Here is a 17,531-nt window from a genome sequence, read left to right as displayed (position 1 = left end):
GAGAGGTGGGCCAGGAGACTGCTTTAGGAAGTTCTTCATGAGTTTGCAGGAGGGACATAGGGAGGTGATGACAGACAAGAGGAAACTAATACAAACATAATAGGTAATAAAGGCAGTAGAGGAGATATTTGAAAATACTGTGCAAAATAAATGGCTTTGCATTTTATATCTGAATATTTCACAGGGATTTACAGTTACCTGCAGGGTTAGTTTGAGGTGGAATAATATTGAAATTGATAAAATGTGAAGTGGTGTATGTTCAGTAATGTAGCCTGTTCTCAGGTCTGGGTTCTTGACTTCTTTCTGCTATCTTCTTCAGATGGGCTTGTTTTGTTTTCCGGATAACTTATCTGCTGTCTCTGGGAGGTCTCTTGGGGGGTTTTGGCTCTGTGTGTCTGATTGACACTTCCCACTTGAAGACCAGAGCGTCGCGGAAGGCCGGTAACTCTGAGGTCAGCAATTCCCCTGTATGTTTCTGTAGGCACGAGGATTAAAAGACATACTTGAGAGACGCCACAAAGGTCACTGCTGTCGTGTTCGCTCAGGAGCTTTATGACTGATAGAGAAGGGTTAAATTTATTTGCCTGTTGGAGAGTAATAAACAGTTGTCACTGATAATAAATTATCTAAACTGCAGGTGGTCTTTGGTAATGACAAATGCAGACTTTATGACCTATGTTCAAGCTAGTAAACACTTCAGTGCATCTCTGTGCTAGCTGGGCTAAAAATAGCCCCTAACCCCAGTGAAATCTACTTTAAGGATTTCTGTACTTAAATAACATTTGTGTTTTACTATCTGCACTGCAAGAGAGAATGAGTAAGAGGAAAAGATCAAAATAGGTAAAATCATTATGGAAAATAAGAAAAGTCTAGGAGAGGAGTGATTGCAGCAGCCCTGTGTGAGGGCTGATGTGTAACACTATAAAGATTTGTTTATATTTGTATCTTAAAATTATGGCAGTGCTAGAAGCAAGGAAGCAATTTCCATGCAACATCTGTAAAATCTCAATCAGCAAGACTGCCATTTGCTTTAAATTGTTTCTCAGTGTTTAGATTATTTTTATGCTGCAGAATAGTTATTTTTATGTGATCATGATTCCAATTAACTATTAGAGACCTTACAACTTCTGCATATGGTTATTAATTGTAGCTGCAAGACAAAGAAATGCAACAAGCCTTAGAATAGACAAGCAGTCCTCATTTCCTGGGACGTTTCTAGAAGTTGCAGTTATTTGCCTTATGCATTGTTTCAGTCAGTATCTAGATAAGCTTAAATGAGCAATGAACACCTTTACTTCAGAGCACTATTTATTTAACTTGTGGAAGGCTTAGTGAAGTCGTGTGGGTACACCTCCTGCTAGTTCAGCATGCGTGCTAACTTGATTTGTTTAAGAAAATGCCAGTGTCGTGGTCCTGCTTATGGTGGATTTGCTCGATTTCTCTGCCTTCCTTCTCTTTGCTCACCTGTAAAAAGTACATTACACTCAAGAGTCGACAATCCAAAACTGTAAAACATAATTAAGCAAAATTACTAAAGCACCTTGGAGTTCTTGAATAAAGAAAAAACATTGCAGATGGTTGACACACCAAAGGTTAAGGGGGGGGGGGGGGGGGGGGGGGGGCAAGACCAGCAATACAGATCTTTACTGTGGTAAATCCAGATTGAAGTGATCACTCAACCTCATATGATGTTGCAAGACAGAGAGGAGCAGGACAGAAAAAAGTTAGTTCTGTGTATGTTTGCATAACAAACAAAACCTCTACGTTTTGCTATGGCTGGTAGGCACTAAGGGAGGATGAAGTATTTTGCCTGGAATCTGCTTTATTATTTCACTGAAAAGTACTATCCCCATGCAAGCAAGGATGTTTGCAGAAGGGGTGGGATTCAGTTGCATCTTTCTTCAGCAACACACTGAGGCTGCTGCTTGTCCTCTGGTGGGAGTGGGAAGGAAAAAGGAAAGTTTCTAAAACTCAGCATGGGGAAGTGCTGAGAGTATTTCCAAACAGTGTTTTTGTTTCATTTGTATTCTTTATTATGAATTAAGATTTACCGGTGTTTGGCCCAACAGCCAGGTTTGTCTACTCGCAGTTCCTTATTCTGAAGACTCTCTAGCTGCTGGATTGATTCTGTGTTCATTCCAGTGCCCAGGAGAAGCGCATCCATGCCGTCCCTTTTAATGAACGGTATAGGATGCCAATAGTTGTTGACAGGTGTGTGGTCCAATGCCCTGTGGATCTCGGTAATCCATGCCTGCCTTTATCCGTGGATCTAAGTCATTATATTGTAAAAGCAGGAGACACAATAAATGTTAGTTTGTATAGAGTTACTTTAATTTAATTTAATTTGGGTCACATATGCTTCACTATGCCCTGTTCTGAAAGCGTATATGCACAGCTACTCCAACAAGGACCTGTAAGACAGGTTGTGCAAATAAAATTATTCCTGTGCTTTTATCTCTGCAGGATCAGGCACTAGGTGTTGAACTACTCACAAATGGGTTTAAAATAACCCAAAAGGAAGAGGGGACGTATACTGTTTCTAGTGTAAGGTTGGCTACAGAGAATTTTTGATAAGGGTTACTTATGCTAAATTATAGCGCTCAGAATAATTTCTCTTCCTAGAACTACTTTGAATAGGGAGGGAGAGAAAGAAAAAGGTGCCTTACTTTTTTTTTTTTTTTGGATTTATGCTTTTTCAGTGTACCAAATTAACATCTTTGCTATGCTCTGCAGCTTGTAACAATCACCTGCTGCCCTTCTTGTGGGAACGTGTAATCCAGTTCTGGTAGGTCTGTCTCAACTCCTGGGAAGCTAAAAACAGCTTGCCCATCCACACGCAAATGTTACACACTGTGAATTGCCCAGGGGCAAGTGAATCCCTTTTTGCATCTGTTTCTGTGAAAGGTTTGATGTTCCAGGTTATTTATATCCTGCAGTTATTGCCAAATATATGATGTAATTTCCTAACTTGCGGCCTCATGACTACTTGCTGATGTTATTCCATTTCACAAATAGCATGAATGAAATACAAACTTCATACACCTAAAAGAAAACTTGTCTCGTCTGCGTCTCCCACCTGTTGTCTCCCTGTACCCACAGGCGATGCTGCTGCCATTGCTGGCTTTAGAGATCACGTGGCAAACCGCTCCTCCGAGGACAGTTCTTGTATGTATCATCCTGTAAGAAATATAAAATACCTTTTCTCGTTTGTGCTTATATATACGTTGTAGGTTCAGGGTTCGGATACATCCCAAGACCCTGGCGCGCATAGTTTTATCCGTTTACATACGTATTTCTCTTGGTCCAAGAGCCTTGCATTTCTTGAACTGGCGGGGTCAGGCAATTTTAAATCCACTGCCCTTGTAAAAACAATAATTTTATGGTTTATAGCTGTGTGGCGTGTGCACAGTAGGCTAAGCTGATTGGTAACACCAGGGTTTCCCGTGAAGCTGGTGGGATTGACAGCCACAGCTTGATGATGAAGACAGATGGCAATCTGCTGTGTCTGCAGGCGGTCATGCCCAGCAGGTTTTAAGGCTGCAGCTATGTGAACACTAGTCACACAGCGAAGTCAAGGCCCCAAACCCCTGGTCCCTGGAACCGGTGGGATGTGGAGGAATGAAAACAGCTTTCCCTAAATGCCTTTTACCGTTAGGCTTCTTGGCTTGCTGCTCTGGGGAGCTAATATAAGATGCTGATACTAAGACAAGCGGCAATTAGTGCAGCAGTTGCATGGAGGTGAGGAGCAAAGTCTAGATATATTTCTCCTTCTTTCCCCAGCGAACATCTAACCTACGTCTGCTTTACTTCTGTTGTTGATGCATTTGCTGAGTACACGTCGGGAAAAATTGCAGTCACTTGACACTGCTTGTCTGGAATGACTGTTACCTCCTCCCGTGAGCTGGGCTCCATCAGTGGCTGTACTCAGTGGGGTATTGCGGTCATCCCTTCTGAGGCACTGGGACCTAAATGCCAGTTTCAATCAATATGAAGAACGTTTCCCTTATTCCTCTGTGTCTTTTAAGACAGATAACCAGAAGTGATGCTTTTTTTCCAGCCAAGCATAGGAAAAATTTTGTTTCATACCCATCTCTCATCTGCAAGAACGTTTAAAAAAAAATACATTATTCTCATTTTCCTTTACATTTCACATATTTTGTTTGGTTTTTCCTTTCCACCAATTTTAGATCAAAATATGGACCGTGTCAATAGGAAAATGTATGTTTAATTTCTTTATATTTGCCTCCTTCTTTTAACATAACAGATGCAGTCACTTGAAGTACGTGACAGTGTGATACAATTAAGTTATTTACCTTTACACATTAACATCCATCCCTTAGTTCTGGTAGCCAGCTTTAGTCTCTCCATCATCATCTAATATTAGGTTTGCAGATTGGACCTTCTCAGCTTTCTACTCTCACCTGCACATGATGTCTCTAGGTGTAGCTAAGAAAAAAATCCTGTTGTTCTTTGTCGTGGTTTAACCCCAGCCAGCAACTAAGCACCACGCAGCCGCTCACTCACTCCCCCCCCCACCCAGTGGGATGGGGGAGAAAATCGGGAAAGGAAGCAAAACCTGTGGTTTGAGATAAGAACGGTTTAATAGAACAGAAAAGAAGAAACTAATAATGATAATGATAACACTAATAAAATGACAGCAGCAATAATAAAAGGATTGGAATGTACAAATGATGCGCAGTGCAATTGCTCACCACCTGCCGATCGACACCCAGTTAGTCCCCAAGCGGTGATTCCCCATCCCCAGTCCCCTCAGTTCCTATACTAGATGTGACATCACATAGTATGGAATACCCCTTTGGCCAGTTTGGGCCAGCTGTCCTGGCTGTGTCCTGTGCCAGCTTCTTGTGTCCCTCCAGCTTTCTGGCTGGCTGGGCATGAGAAGCTGAAAAATCCTTGACTTTAGTCTAAACACTACGTAGCAACAACTGAAAACATCAGTGTTATCAACATTCTTCTCATACTGAACTCAAACCATAGCACCATACCAGCTACTAGGAAGACAGTTAACTCTATCCCAGCTGAAACTAGGACGTTCTTCTTAGTTCTGATCTATAACCAAAAGATAATTGTCAGGAGAAAGGAAGAAAAATATGCAGCAGCTTATAAACTGTTTCCTTATAAGCCAACGAAATTCATCCTGATAGTAGAGCCCAAGCACAACTTTGGGCCACGTTCCAGGGAGTTGCAGAGCTCTCTGCATGCGGCAGCCTGTACCTCAGAGACTGAAAGGCAAAGCCTGTCTGGACATTATAAGAAGCGAATATGAAGGCATTGAATTAACACTGAATTCACAAAATTGTGTGCTATCACTAAGTCAAATGTATAAACTGAGCTCAGCTTGCTGTGAACAAATTGATCCTGTATTACAAAGTGCGTGAGAGAGAAATTGCTCACATAGCACTGATGGGTTGTGGAAGACCAGCAGGAGGGAAGTGATATTCTCAGTGATTTTAAGAAATGTGTATTGCTGAAACCTCAGGGAGCTATTTGTGTGACTAGGGTCTTAAAACTCATGGGATACTTCAGTGGTTGAACCAGTGCCAAGTCAGTTTATCTTGGCTGAGCAGTGGCTTTGAGCTCTAGATGCAGATCTTGCAAGGAAGCTCACCCAGCCCCGGTGGAAGCAAATTTACATCTGCCTAAGCTAGGGCTCTGTCATCAGGCTTTCCGGAACCTGCCTTGCTATATGGTGCCCATTCCTTTCTTGTACTTTCAAATGCACTGCTTGTTCATGTGTGTCCGGTGCAACGTGGTTTGCTGTGGGGTGTACTCTGTAACTTCCCTCTCTGCTCATGTGGTCATACATGCTCTTAGAAAGGAGGAGCAGAAAGAAAGAAATGATGCTCTATGTTATAGTATTAAAGAACTGATGAGCAACTCCTATCCACTGAGTTTTGACTGTGTAAGGATTAATTTGATAACCAAGTTCTGGAAAAGAATCCATTAAATAAAACCAGAGACCAGGGGGAACTAGTCCGTTGTATGGCAGTGTGTGGGAGGAGAAGGAAAACGGATATGGAATATTTAAAAATGGGCCATTCAATATACCAGAGATCTGATGCAGCCAATGGTAGCACACTCAGCATTGCTAAAAACAGATAATAATCTTTTAATACAAAAATTACAGCACACAATACCAGCTGAATCCATTTCAGACGTCATGAACAGGGATGCAGATGAATTGATCAAGGGAGTGAGCTTTGGTGGTTGCCTAGGGACCAGTGAGTGTGACCTACTTCCCAACGAAGAGGCGTACACTGGTTTGTACAGGTAACATACCGATTTGGTGTTTCAGAAAGGTTGAATTTCATCACTCCGGGCAAAATCTTAGAGCAAAGTTGATTGAGAAGAAAAAATTAGAAGTGTATAAATTAAATTGGGATTTTGTTAAGAAGCACTTGCAAAATACCTACTGCATTCCTCCCACTCAATAACCAAAAAACCAACAGGGGCGTTCTGGCTGGGAAGTTAAAAATAGAAGAATAAAATCCATGGTTGATGCAAGAATTTAAATGTTTCAGGAGAATGATACTAGAAAGGAGGGAGACCTAGTACCAGATGAAGACTGTAAAGAGGCTAGAATTGATGCAAAAAAGGCAGAACTGTTCAATAAATACCTCACTTTCTAATAAATACTTCATTTTCTATTTGAAAAGGAGCAGGATAACCTAGTTGTATCGAATGTGGCTGATACAGTGCTCTGAAGTCAATATTTAATGAGGATGTTGTAATGTTTATCCCAGTAGAACTGCATTAAAAATCAACCTGTCTGGTTAGCTGCACTGAAGAATCTGAAGAGTTGGATCCGGAAGGTCCCTGAGATTTTTGTCCTGAGAGTTTAAAAAAATCATGGAATATGGGAATAAATCTAGACTGGTGAAGAAGGGCTAACCATTGAAAAATGATGACTGGGGTGGTCTGTGTAGCTGTAGTGTGGTTAGTCTGATACAAGTAAGGGACAACATTACAGGAATTTTTAAGATGAATACAATTGACAGACTAAAACAGCAAAAGCTTACAGGATAGAAGTATAATTATTTTGGTCAGCATAATCTTCTGTTAAAAGGAGTTTGCTGAATATTTTTTTCTTTAAGATTTTTGGTTTTGTTTGATAAAGGTAGATAAATAGCTAATAAGAGATCATGTTTGCAAGGTATTTTGCTTCATACCTCCCAGTCTTTTGATTTTTAGGAAAAAAACCCACATTATCAGTACAGCAACTCCTAATTCGATTAAAAAACCCCAAACTTAAAGAAAAGTCTGAGAACCATTGGCAGTAGTGAATTCCTTCAAATAGGGATGTTTTCATCCATAGAGACTTGGAAACAGCCTTATTCAGCATTTTCACCAATAGTTTGGAGTAAACCTAGATGCTGTTCACTAGAGGCATGAAGATTACTGCAGTTTTCAGTATCAGTAGGACTGTAACCTCAGTTTGTGTAGGAAGCTGGGCCCTTGTTAACACAGCATGTTTTAATGCCAAATCCAAAGTAGTAAGTTCAGAAACAGATATTTAAATTGGAAAAAAATTAGCCACTGAAACATATCAAAAGGAGACGAACCCAATCAATTCTCCCTCTCTTGACTATCTTAGATCAAGACTGTGGAGTTTTGCAGTTAAATCTTGCTTTCAGGCAGATGGATGTTACCGGGATAGCTGGGTGAAGCATCCCAGGCTGTGGGACACGGTGTAATGCAGGGTGACCCAGTGGCATTTCCAGCCTTGAACTTTACAACACTGTGGTTTTGTGCAGCATTATGAGAGGAGGAATGGAAAAGGCGGATGAGGCAGAGGATCAGGATTGAACCAAAGCTTGCAAAAGCAGGAAAAGCTTGAACAAGCAGTTTCCAGGTAGAGACAGGAAACTTGAATTGCATTTTTCCAGCAGGGAGGCAGTGAAAGGATTGGAAAGGGAGAAGTGGTAAAAAGTGCTATAAAATTTCTGGCTCATGAGCAAAGATTTTCTGGAAAATCCTGTTTCTCTTCCTTTTAGAGTCATGGGAACAGCTTGATCACCAGTAGCCAGCACTGAGTACTGGCTCCTCACGCCTTGGCATCATACCCTTTTGTGTTGCCCATACCTGTGTCAGAACTAAAACCGAGACAGGTTGGGGATGACCCCGATTTGTCTGTCTAGCTAGAACAAAACATGCCGCGGGTGAGGAATACCGAGATATTTGACGGTTCAGGTATGCCAGTCTCCAGGCTCTCAGACAGGGGCTAACTTGCAGTGATTTGTTGTTGCCATAAATAGGGTTGTCTACACTCTAGCGAGCTGCCCGCAATGCGATGTAATTACAAAGGTCACAAGTCTGTGAGTCTGTCGGGATCCTGTGCGTTCGCTGTTCCACTATCGGAGACTTGTCTATAGTTTCCTCTCGGGGTGAAGATCTTTAGGTTCTGTAAGGGCATTTGTATTGGACGAGTGGACGTCACATAAATACTGTATATGACTCAGCTGTTGTATGTTGTCTTTGATATGAAGGAGGCTCATAACTTAATGGAGTGTGAAGAGATGCTTATCTAGCTCATTTTGCTCATACTGAAAGATTAGCTCCTCTAAAGTGAGAGCGTGTACATGTCACCGCTAGGATTTTTGCTTTCTTTTCCTGAACACTTTATCCTACAGTAAGGGTGGAGCAAATGCTGCTCTGGAGTAAATGTGTAAATATAATACCATACTACAGAGCTTCATTGACTTGTAGTGACCGGGGCCTAAATCCACCAAAGAATTTCAGTATTGCTTATACTGGAAGCAACAGAAGTGGTTATTTGAGTTATTCCACTGGCTTAAACCCGTCAGTAGCCCACTGAACATTAAACACATGCTTCAGTGGCCTGGAAGAATTAGTGGGTAAGCAAATAACCACGCGATTTTAAATTTTTTTTAATTAAAATGTATTACAGCTTTTTATTTTTGGCAAATTTTCAGCTCTAACTATGGGTGTTAATGCCACTTTGAAGATGCTGGGATGTCTTGTGAGGAGATTTTATAAAAATTTGACAGTGAAATCTTAAGTTTGTGAGCCTATTCGGGTGTTCAATTCAATGTTTGGGAAGGGAGATATGTATTTGTAAGCTGTGAAATACCAGATCACAGTTAGCAAGGTTCCTCTGTGCTTCACCTAAAGCAAGTTACATTGAGCCGAATGGGAGTCTTGGGCTGGAATTGCTCCAGTGGTGTAGAGGACCCTGTGCTTTTGTCGAAGATGTAGATGTTGTGAAGCAGAGTGAAGCCAGTGGGCTTTGCCCAGGGGCTGGGAGGTGAAGCATTTGCTATTGGTAGACCAAAAAGGTAAGTTTTAATTCAGAGCTCTGAGACCTTTCACAAGTACAACCTCCATGTTCTTGTTAGACTTCTTGAAAACATTGAGATCTTTTGCACACCCCGCTTCTTAATGAGGACTTAATTTGTAGGCTTCAAGCAAGCTCTTCCTCTTTCTTCTCTTGACAATGCTATGAACATCTAAAGGAAGAAGAGAAGGCATGGGTATCTACCACAGTGATAATGAGTGGCTTAGACCGTAAGTTGGGCAGGCTTAGATGGTGAAGGTGCAAGTCCCCTGACCTTCAGAGAACATCAGTTTTACAAAGCATTGCCCCTCAAAATGGGCGAAGCTATCTAGGAGGACCAAGGTAGCCAGTGCTATGTGGTCTGCAGCTATACCAAGTCATAAAAATAATTTTGAGAATGTAGTCGTCTTAATGTACTTTGCATATGTGTCTCTTAAAGCGTATTATATCTGTAGTTGTTTATATTTACATAAAGATATCCATGTATATATATGTGTGTATTTCATCACAGGGACTTTTGATTTCTATTCTATTTCTACAGTTTCTAAGAGGTATTTGTTCTAATTTCAATTGCTCATTCTTGGGTCTATTGAAAAGTATTAAGAGCCACCCCCCCCAAATAAGTTCCAGTATTTAAAACTTTGTCTATACAGAACATTTCTAGAGTTCACTTTATCTGTGCACATACTACTGATATCAGCTTTAAGTGGGCTCAGCCCTTTCACTGCTCCAAAGATAGACTTCTTGTTACGAGAACTTCAGGGGTTGTTGGCCTGGCTGCTATCAGGTGGGTTGTCAAAATGTACGGTTTTTCCCTGTCACTTAATAATCTCCTCTTAATTTTTTTCCTGGGTTCAAGCAAATCAAACTTCACGAGATACTACATTGCATCCAGCTCATCTGCGTGGCAGCTGATATTCAAGTGTTAATAGTCAGCTTTTTCTTTCCCTTCTGTTTCTGCAGTAAATGGCTGCTAGGTCTCCCTGATGGGTCTTTTAAAAAGTAGAAACGGTCAAATATGTGTACTGAGTGCTTCAAAATTACGAGGGAAATGGATCTACAACATTATTCAGCTGAAGAGAAGTTGTATGGTTTGTAAGCACTTTCGCTCACTGCGTGCAAGTCCCACGCTGGAACAGCGAGGGCACAAGGGCAGTATTGTTTGCGAGTCCTGGCTTAAATCTCGTCCTTGCTGCCCCAACACCCTGGAGCAATGCAGAGGCAATTGCAACGCTGCAGGCAAATTGTTTTTTGCAAGCAATTCAGCTGCTGCTCATGAGAAACAGAACTGCAGTAGCAGTTTGACTGACTTTCATATAAATGAAGCGTGGTCAGAAGACATTTCTGGTGGGGTTTTGAGTCCCGATGATTTCACACTTCCGCACCGCCCTGTGCAGATGCCAGGGTACTGATGTTGAATGCTAGCCCAAAATTCCCAGAGGGCCAGTGCTCAAGTGCTGGATGCAAGTTACGAGGCTTCTACAGATGGTTGCAAGGTGGTTTTTAAGGCACTTTTGGGAATGTGAGAGCTGGCACCAAAATTATTTTGGAATGCAGTCCGTCAGAAAGATGTGACATAAAACAGATTTCTGTGTGCTGTTACAAGTTAGTACAATATTAATCTGGTTTAATTGGTATCATCCAATGTAAAAAGAGATTGTTTTGTGGTTGCCTACTGCTTTTTATGAAAGTCTTTGACACACAACAAGTCATAACAGTGTGTTTGGAGATGAGCTTCATTTGTACGCTGGATAGCGCGTGGAGAGAAGGCACTTAAAGGGCTGCCTTTCTCACAGGCGTGAATGGTACAATTTCACTGGAATTATGGCCACTTAACTGCCAGTAAACTTGATCAAAAAGCTTGTCTAGCAAACCTTGATTCATTTTGGGCCTGATCCAAGGCCCAGGCAGAGAACTAGAAATACTTCTACCAGTTGGTGTTCTGGGTTGAACCCTCTATGAAAACCATTTTTTTAGCTCAATTTTTATGGCTTCATGTGTCCTGTAAATTACTAGGAGCTGGCATCAGGAGGTGTAAAATGATTTAGCAGGTGTACCTTTTGAGAACTGGGACATGGAGCGTTTTAAAGTTTGAAATGGCATCTTTGGTAAAAGAGGTTAAATGATGAGCATTTGAGAACTCAAGTGAGATTCAGAGCTTTGCAAAAGCTTGGCAGGAAGAGGATGCTTTTCTGTGGCAGAAAATCTAAATCGAGATAAAATTCTGTGTCCCAAAGTGTCATCCAAATCACATGCTGCAGCTTGCTTCTCTTTCTGGTAATGCTGTTTGACATACTGTCAGCAACACCAAGTATGTTTTTTCCCTTCCTCACCCGGTATGTGTCAACACATTTACAGCTGTGATTAAGAATCCTGTGTTTTACGTTTCATACGTTTTGGATTATATTACACTGAAATAAGCCAGTCCTCATCTGATAGTGCTAAACTGCATGTACATCCCATTGCTTTTCCATAAAAAAAGAGCTCTGAGAATGAACCATGTGTGAAATAATAGAATCCTGTATGTGCACACCTAGGAAAAAGGTTGATGAGAAAGCTGAAGACGAGTGTAGCTGAGCAGGAGTTTACTCCTACAGTATGTTGAAAAATGCCATAAATGTATTCACAAATTCTTTCAATTCTGGAGGGAGGCCAGAGAGTCTCTAACGTGACAAGTGAAGATTTACTGCCATCTACCGTGCAGCTGAACACTGGTTATGCATTACACATTTTCAAAAAAATAAATCGGGTTAGTGTATGTTGTTTTGAAGGGGGATATGGGTTAGGATTTAAGTTATTATCCCAAACAGACAGTGGGGTTTGAAGTTCTGCTTCAGCAGTGGCAGGGCAACGGCACAGGGCAGAAGCTGGTGCATTAACTTTCGGACCGTGTGCGTGACCAAGTGGCCGGGTACAACCCTGGGTTCTCCCTCGCGGGGTTACAGCTACAGATGCCAGGGGTTTCTTTAAAGGTGCTGTCCTTCAAGTGCTGGAAGAACCCGCAGCTGTTCGTAATGGATCTGACTTTTATTATCTTCATAAGGTAGGTAATTAATCTTAAAAAACCTACTGCGGGTGGTATCTCGTAGCAGATTTGTTACTGAATAGGCTCTTTCCCAGAGGTAGGGATTCCTTATAATTTCTGCACGACTGTTAAGGCAAAAGGCAAAACACTGAGAGGGAAATAGTTAACAAGTGTCTCAGTGCCGTGGCAGGGAGCAGAAGCCTAGAAGTTAGTTACTGCCCTCCTACGTGTAAGGAGGAGCCTCTTGAACTTCTCTCACACACCTTTTGCCATGATACGTGACTGGTTACTGCAACATAAATCTCTGCTTAGTACGTAACTGAACGGGCTTCTGAGCCCTTGCATCCTCCAACTGGGGCTCCAGGTCCCTTCACGCCGGCCAGGAACACAGCCCGTCGGATTACTGAATTCCTGTGCTGCTCCCAGGCCAGCTGCCTCCATCCTTAAACCTGTGTCAGGCTCTGCCCTGCCTCCTGTCAGTGCAGGCTTGTTGCAAAATTTGGAAGATGCAGTAGCTGGTTACAGTGCCTGTGCCAACTGCTGAATCCATAGCAGCTCGCTGCAGTGGCTGGCCAGCGGAGAGAAGCGAGCGGGTGTTTGGATGCGGGTGCTGCCATTCATACTTTTTTTGGGGATCTTTATTGTGCTTCAGACTTTGGCTAGACAGGTCTTTGTCATCTAAGAGAGAGATGAAATGGTCCTCCAGTATTAGTGCATCTTTTCTTTACTTCAAAACCATGCATTTCTTCTAAGAATTAATTAAGCCTAGAAATGGCAGTGAAATGATCAAGGAACTCAGGCTGTTGAGAAATCCTTTTCTGTCCCAAGCACAGAAGCCCCCAGTCTTCATTTCACAGGTCTTCACCTATTTAGGTGCAACATTACTTGGGATCAAAACTTAAAACCTAGTTTAATTCATAGGAAAAAAACCGCCATAGGTTTATATTCTTGCAGTGGAAGGGCGAGAATCATTTAGGGAAGAATCAGGAAGGGTTCTTCTACCATTTGCCTCTTGCAAGATTGTAATTTCTTCTGCAAAATTTTTAAATGTAGGCTTGCAAATGACTTGGTGCAGTGCCTTGCAGTGTTTTGGCAGAGTGAGGAGTTTTGATTTTCTGCTATTTAATATTCTGCTGCTGTATAGGATCTGTGGTGCTGGTCTTATTGCAACTATGTACTACTATAGCTCAATTGCTTCTAGTTTTATGGCTTTTACTGTAAAGGTGCAGTAAATTCTGATGGTAGTAATGCTAATTATATCAGGAAGGAAAACAAACAGTGCTGGCATTAGAGAGGAGTCCTTTTTCACACTTCCAAGACACCATTACAGAGAGGTGAAATTTCTTATTGAATTGTTGAAAAAAAATTGCATCTCTCTCCTCTTACCTTTCTACCATGTTGTGTAATCGTCTATTTATCATCATTTATCTGGCAGCTTGCTACAATTAGAGAAGATTTCCACAAGGATAAAAATGTCTGGTTTCTAACTGAGGCTGTTTCCATCTTCTGTACAGTGTCGTATGATGTGGGTGTGCTCTTTGTAGTTCAGGAAAAGTCAGCCACTGAAACTCTGATGGATACTTGTGTGTGCATGTCAGTTGTTAGTTTAATTTCTCCTAATTCATTATCTAATTTCTTGACAGATCACTCCTGAGCCCTGTATATAAAGCATGTTAAAAAAAATCCCACTTCAGATTGTCACGACGGATGGTGTGGAAAGATAGATTTTCTGGCTTGCTTTTAAGAGTTCTGCTCAGCTTTGTCACACTTAAGGCTGTTGCTGCAGTATTGGAGTTCAGTGTGAAACTGTAACTATTATGTTATTAATACAGCTCGCTGCTAGTCTGTCAAAGGAACATCTCAGGGTGCCTCCTGTAAATGAGTTGCTAAGATAATAGTAGGGCTCATGCATTTTCAGGTTATAAGTGAACAAGATGTGCTAGAAATACCACTGTATAATTTTTGCTGGACTACTTAGAATTGTGCTACTTAAAATAATGCTACTTAAAATTGACGGATTTTTTTATTGGCATTTTGGGTTTTCACATTGGAAACACAGTAGTGTGGAATTCATTCATTTGGGGGGAGGGATCTTACAGCATCAGCTCATCTTTTCTCCTTAGCTGTGCACCCTGCTGCTCTAAAACCTGTCGTTCCCCGGAGCATATTGGGGTTGCAAGATCCAGATGTAGAAGAGGGACAAGGATTCTTTCCCCAGTGGAATTTGGCTTTTTGGCAGGCGCGATAGGCAGACAGGTGTGGGCAACTTTGGAGCTGGCTTTAGGTCTGTCACTCGATAGGGCTGCTAATGAGCTGTTTTATGCTTCCTTGCTGTAGTGGATGATGTTGTAATTCCAAGGATGGTCTCGGGTTTCCTTTTGGGAGTATTGTCCACAGCTCCTCAAGAGATCTCTGCACAGGATCTTTCATGGAGCTGTAGTTAAAGTCTTTTCTGATGCTCACATATAGTCATTCTTTTAATAAATCAGAGTGCCCACCCAGATACTGGTATGCTCAAGCATAATGCGCTGAATTATTTTCTTCATGCCTGATGGCAGGGAATTCCACAGTGTAATTGACTGCATGGAGCACTGAGCAGGACAAGAGCGTGGGGCAACACTGTGCCTTGCAAATGGCGAAATGCCCCTGTACAGTCAGATGTAGTGTGTGAGAGTCTGTACTGAGCCTGTCTGAACGTTTACCATGCAAATGTATGGAAGTTTTAGAATTGCAGCCAGTGCCTGTAGTTAAAAACAAGCTGGGGGAGCAATTTAAGGCATCCCAGCTGGGTCTTGATCAGTTTATACAGTGTACTTGTCTTGCAGTTTCTTTTGAATATGTGTTTGAGAAGTGGATTAAAATGAGGTCTTTCTTTATGTAAATATATTTTTAATTGTATTGAAAAATTTTTTGCTATCACTGTGGTGTGACATGTTGATGTGCAAATTTTGGACTAAGTCTTGTATTGTAAATGCACTGAGGCTCCCATGTGAACATTAACAGCTTCTTCTCAGATCTCAAATATGTTACAGCAAATTCCCAGTGGAGGCTGAGTCTGTACTGCTGAGATCAATAAGTATTTTATCTTTGGCCGAGATGAATGGTAGATCAAGAATACAGCCTGCAGTGCTTTCTGTATTTGCCTTTGCTTTCCAGTAAGTTGAAAGCCATGACAAAACATATTGGTCATTAGCTATTTCTTTTTTTGTTTGTTTTACAGAATTTGAAAACTTGACCAAACATGTGTCATCTCTGAAATGTGTTTTTAGAAATAAATCCGAGATTTTGCACAATAATTGAGGGAAACTTTTTTTAATAACCATTTTTCTTACTTTTTACCATTTTTCACACTTAAACAATGGTGTTTTAAAAGGAGATGCCCAGCTACTTTCAAAGCAATAAACAGTGGTGTTTTGTTTGTAATCTTTTACCTTGGCACAAGGAGAAACAATCAATGAAAAGTTTAAAAGATTTGATGTCTTTTTTAGTGCGTACAAGTATTGGTTAGAAAGTTTTTATGTGAGTAAAAAGTTTTTAGCTGGAACAAAAGGAAGATCCAGTTTATTTGAAATACCCCCAAATCTGTCTGTATTTCTAATAGGGTTCCCCAGGTGTCTTCTGTGGGTTTCTTCTTAAGTGTACGAAAAGCTGTTGTGAACTTCTCACGTGCTCTTTCAAAGAAAGTAATTATGTTCAGGTATGTATCATTCTTGCATATGATTTTCTGCATCTACGGGAAGGTGTAATCTGATTCTCTTGCAATTACAAGCTAAGACCAACAATATGTGAAGGTGAGCACACAGAAGGAGTCTGACTTCGGTGTGCATCCATCTCTTGACATATACTCGAATTTTTAAATGGTGTATGAAATATTTTAAGTATCTCTGAGTGGTTCCCCACTGCTCTACTTCTCTGTGATTATTTGGCCACTTGCTTTTAGGCACTGGGGAGGAGGGATATATTAGAAGAGGGGATGTGAAGATGGAGGGAAATGAGGCAGAGGGCATTGCACTCCTGAGGAGGAAAAGGGACAGGTGAGCCCCAAAGCTGGTAAACTGGGACGGAAAAGAGCATTGCCAGTGCTGTGAAGGGTTCGAAGGTGAGGACTAAGAACATAGCCTTCATGCCCTGGGACCTACAGAACCATTTGAAGAGGGGGAACGTGTGCAGGAGCTCTGTCATGTGTTGAAGGGGTGGGGGCCATGCAAATGTTATGAAGGGGTGGGTGTCCCATTAATTGAGACAGGGGATGCATGTTGAAGTTCTAGCTGTAACCTGAAAGGAAAAAGGCATGGATAGAGAAGCAGCAAAATTTGACTGGCAGATGCTGGAGGGGAGAGGAGAGGACCCATAAGGCTAGCAGGGTGGAAGAGAGGACAAGCAGACAAGAGGAGGACCAAGAGCAGGTGAAGCCACAGAAGATACCTGGTCAGGGAAGAGAGATGGTCACAAGTGTGAGAACCTGCCAGGAGGCCAGGGGAGATGCACCAGCAGTTTGGTCTTGTCTGGATATTTGCTGAAACTATTTTCAGGTCGGTTTGGGAACACGCACGTTGTCCTGATACTGTTTTCTACCTGTTTTTTCTCGTACTGTTTATCTATCCCTTGCACAATATGAATCAATTCATTGGTCTTTCACTCAATCCAGAGAAAGACAAGCAGAAGGCAAGCGCGTAGGCTCTATGTCTTTCCCCTCTTTCCTTCTTAATACTCTGACAAAGCTGCATCGCAGAGGGTGACTGAGGCTCCTCTTGGGTTTGTTACATTCTGAAGCCAGACATCCCCATCTAGTGGTTGTTCCACCTTTACTCACCGAGTACCAGTTTGGGGAGAAGGATGCCTTGCACACACACACGGCAGGAAGACCAGTTGTAGCCCCTCTGTTATCTCAGTGTTTCCCTTGTGGGTGTCTTAAACTGCTGTGAGTACAGAATAAAGTACTTACAACTGTTTTTTTTTCCAAAAGGAAAATTTTTTTACTAGTTATAATTTGCATGTAGAAAATAATTTCCTGCTATATTGAAGGGAATTATTTTACTATTGCTTCTGACACAGCAAATGCACATGAAAATGTTTTTCTTCATAACTGTATGTAGAGTGGGAAAATAAAGCAGGATCAGGTTTGTTTGTTAACAACAAAATGACAAAAAGAACTGGTTGCTAGGCAGTACTTTGTGAATTAAATTATTA

General features: G+C 41.5%; 1 protein-coding gene across 3 annotated transcripts in view; it reads left to right on the top strand.

Annotated features, from left to right (window-relative positions):
- RBM20 (RNA binding motif protein 20) overlaps positions 1 to 17,531 on the top strand; it is a 108,943-nt gene that overhangs the window by 41,877 nt on the left and 49,535 nt on the right. Inside the window, exon 1 of one of the 3 annotated variants that reach the window (XM_030030465.1) lies at positions 12,316 to 12,359. The exons of the other annotated variants lie outside the window; for them this stretch is intronic. Within the exon in view, the coding sequence (XP_029886325.1) occupies positions 12,331 to 12,359 (29 nt within the window). The 5' untranslated portion in view covers positions 12,316 to 12,330. Of the gene's footprint in view, positions 1 to 12,315; positions 12,360 to 17,531 lie in introns of those variants that run through there. 3 annotated transcript variants of the gene reach the window in all.

The sequence above is a fragment of the Aquila chrysaetos genome, chromosome 11, assembly GCF_900496995.4.
Source record: "Aquila chrysaetos chrysaetos chromosome 11, bAquChr1.4, whole genome shotgun sequence".
NCBI lineage: Eukaryota > Metazoa > Chordata > Aves > Accipitriformes > Accipitridae > Aquila > Aquila chrysaetos.
This window is presented reverse-complemented; position numbering and strand designations above follow the sequence as displayed.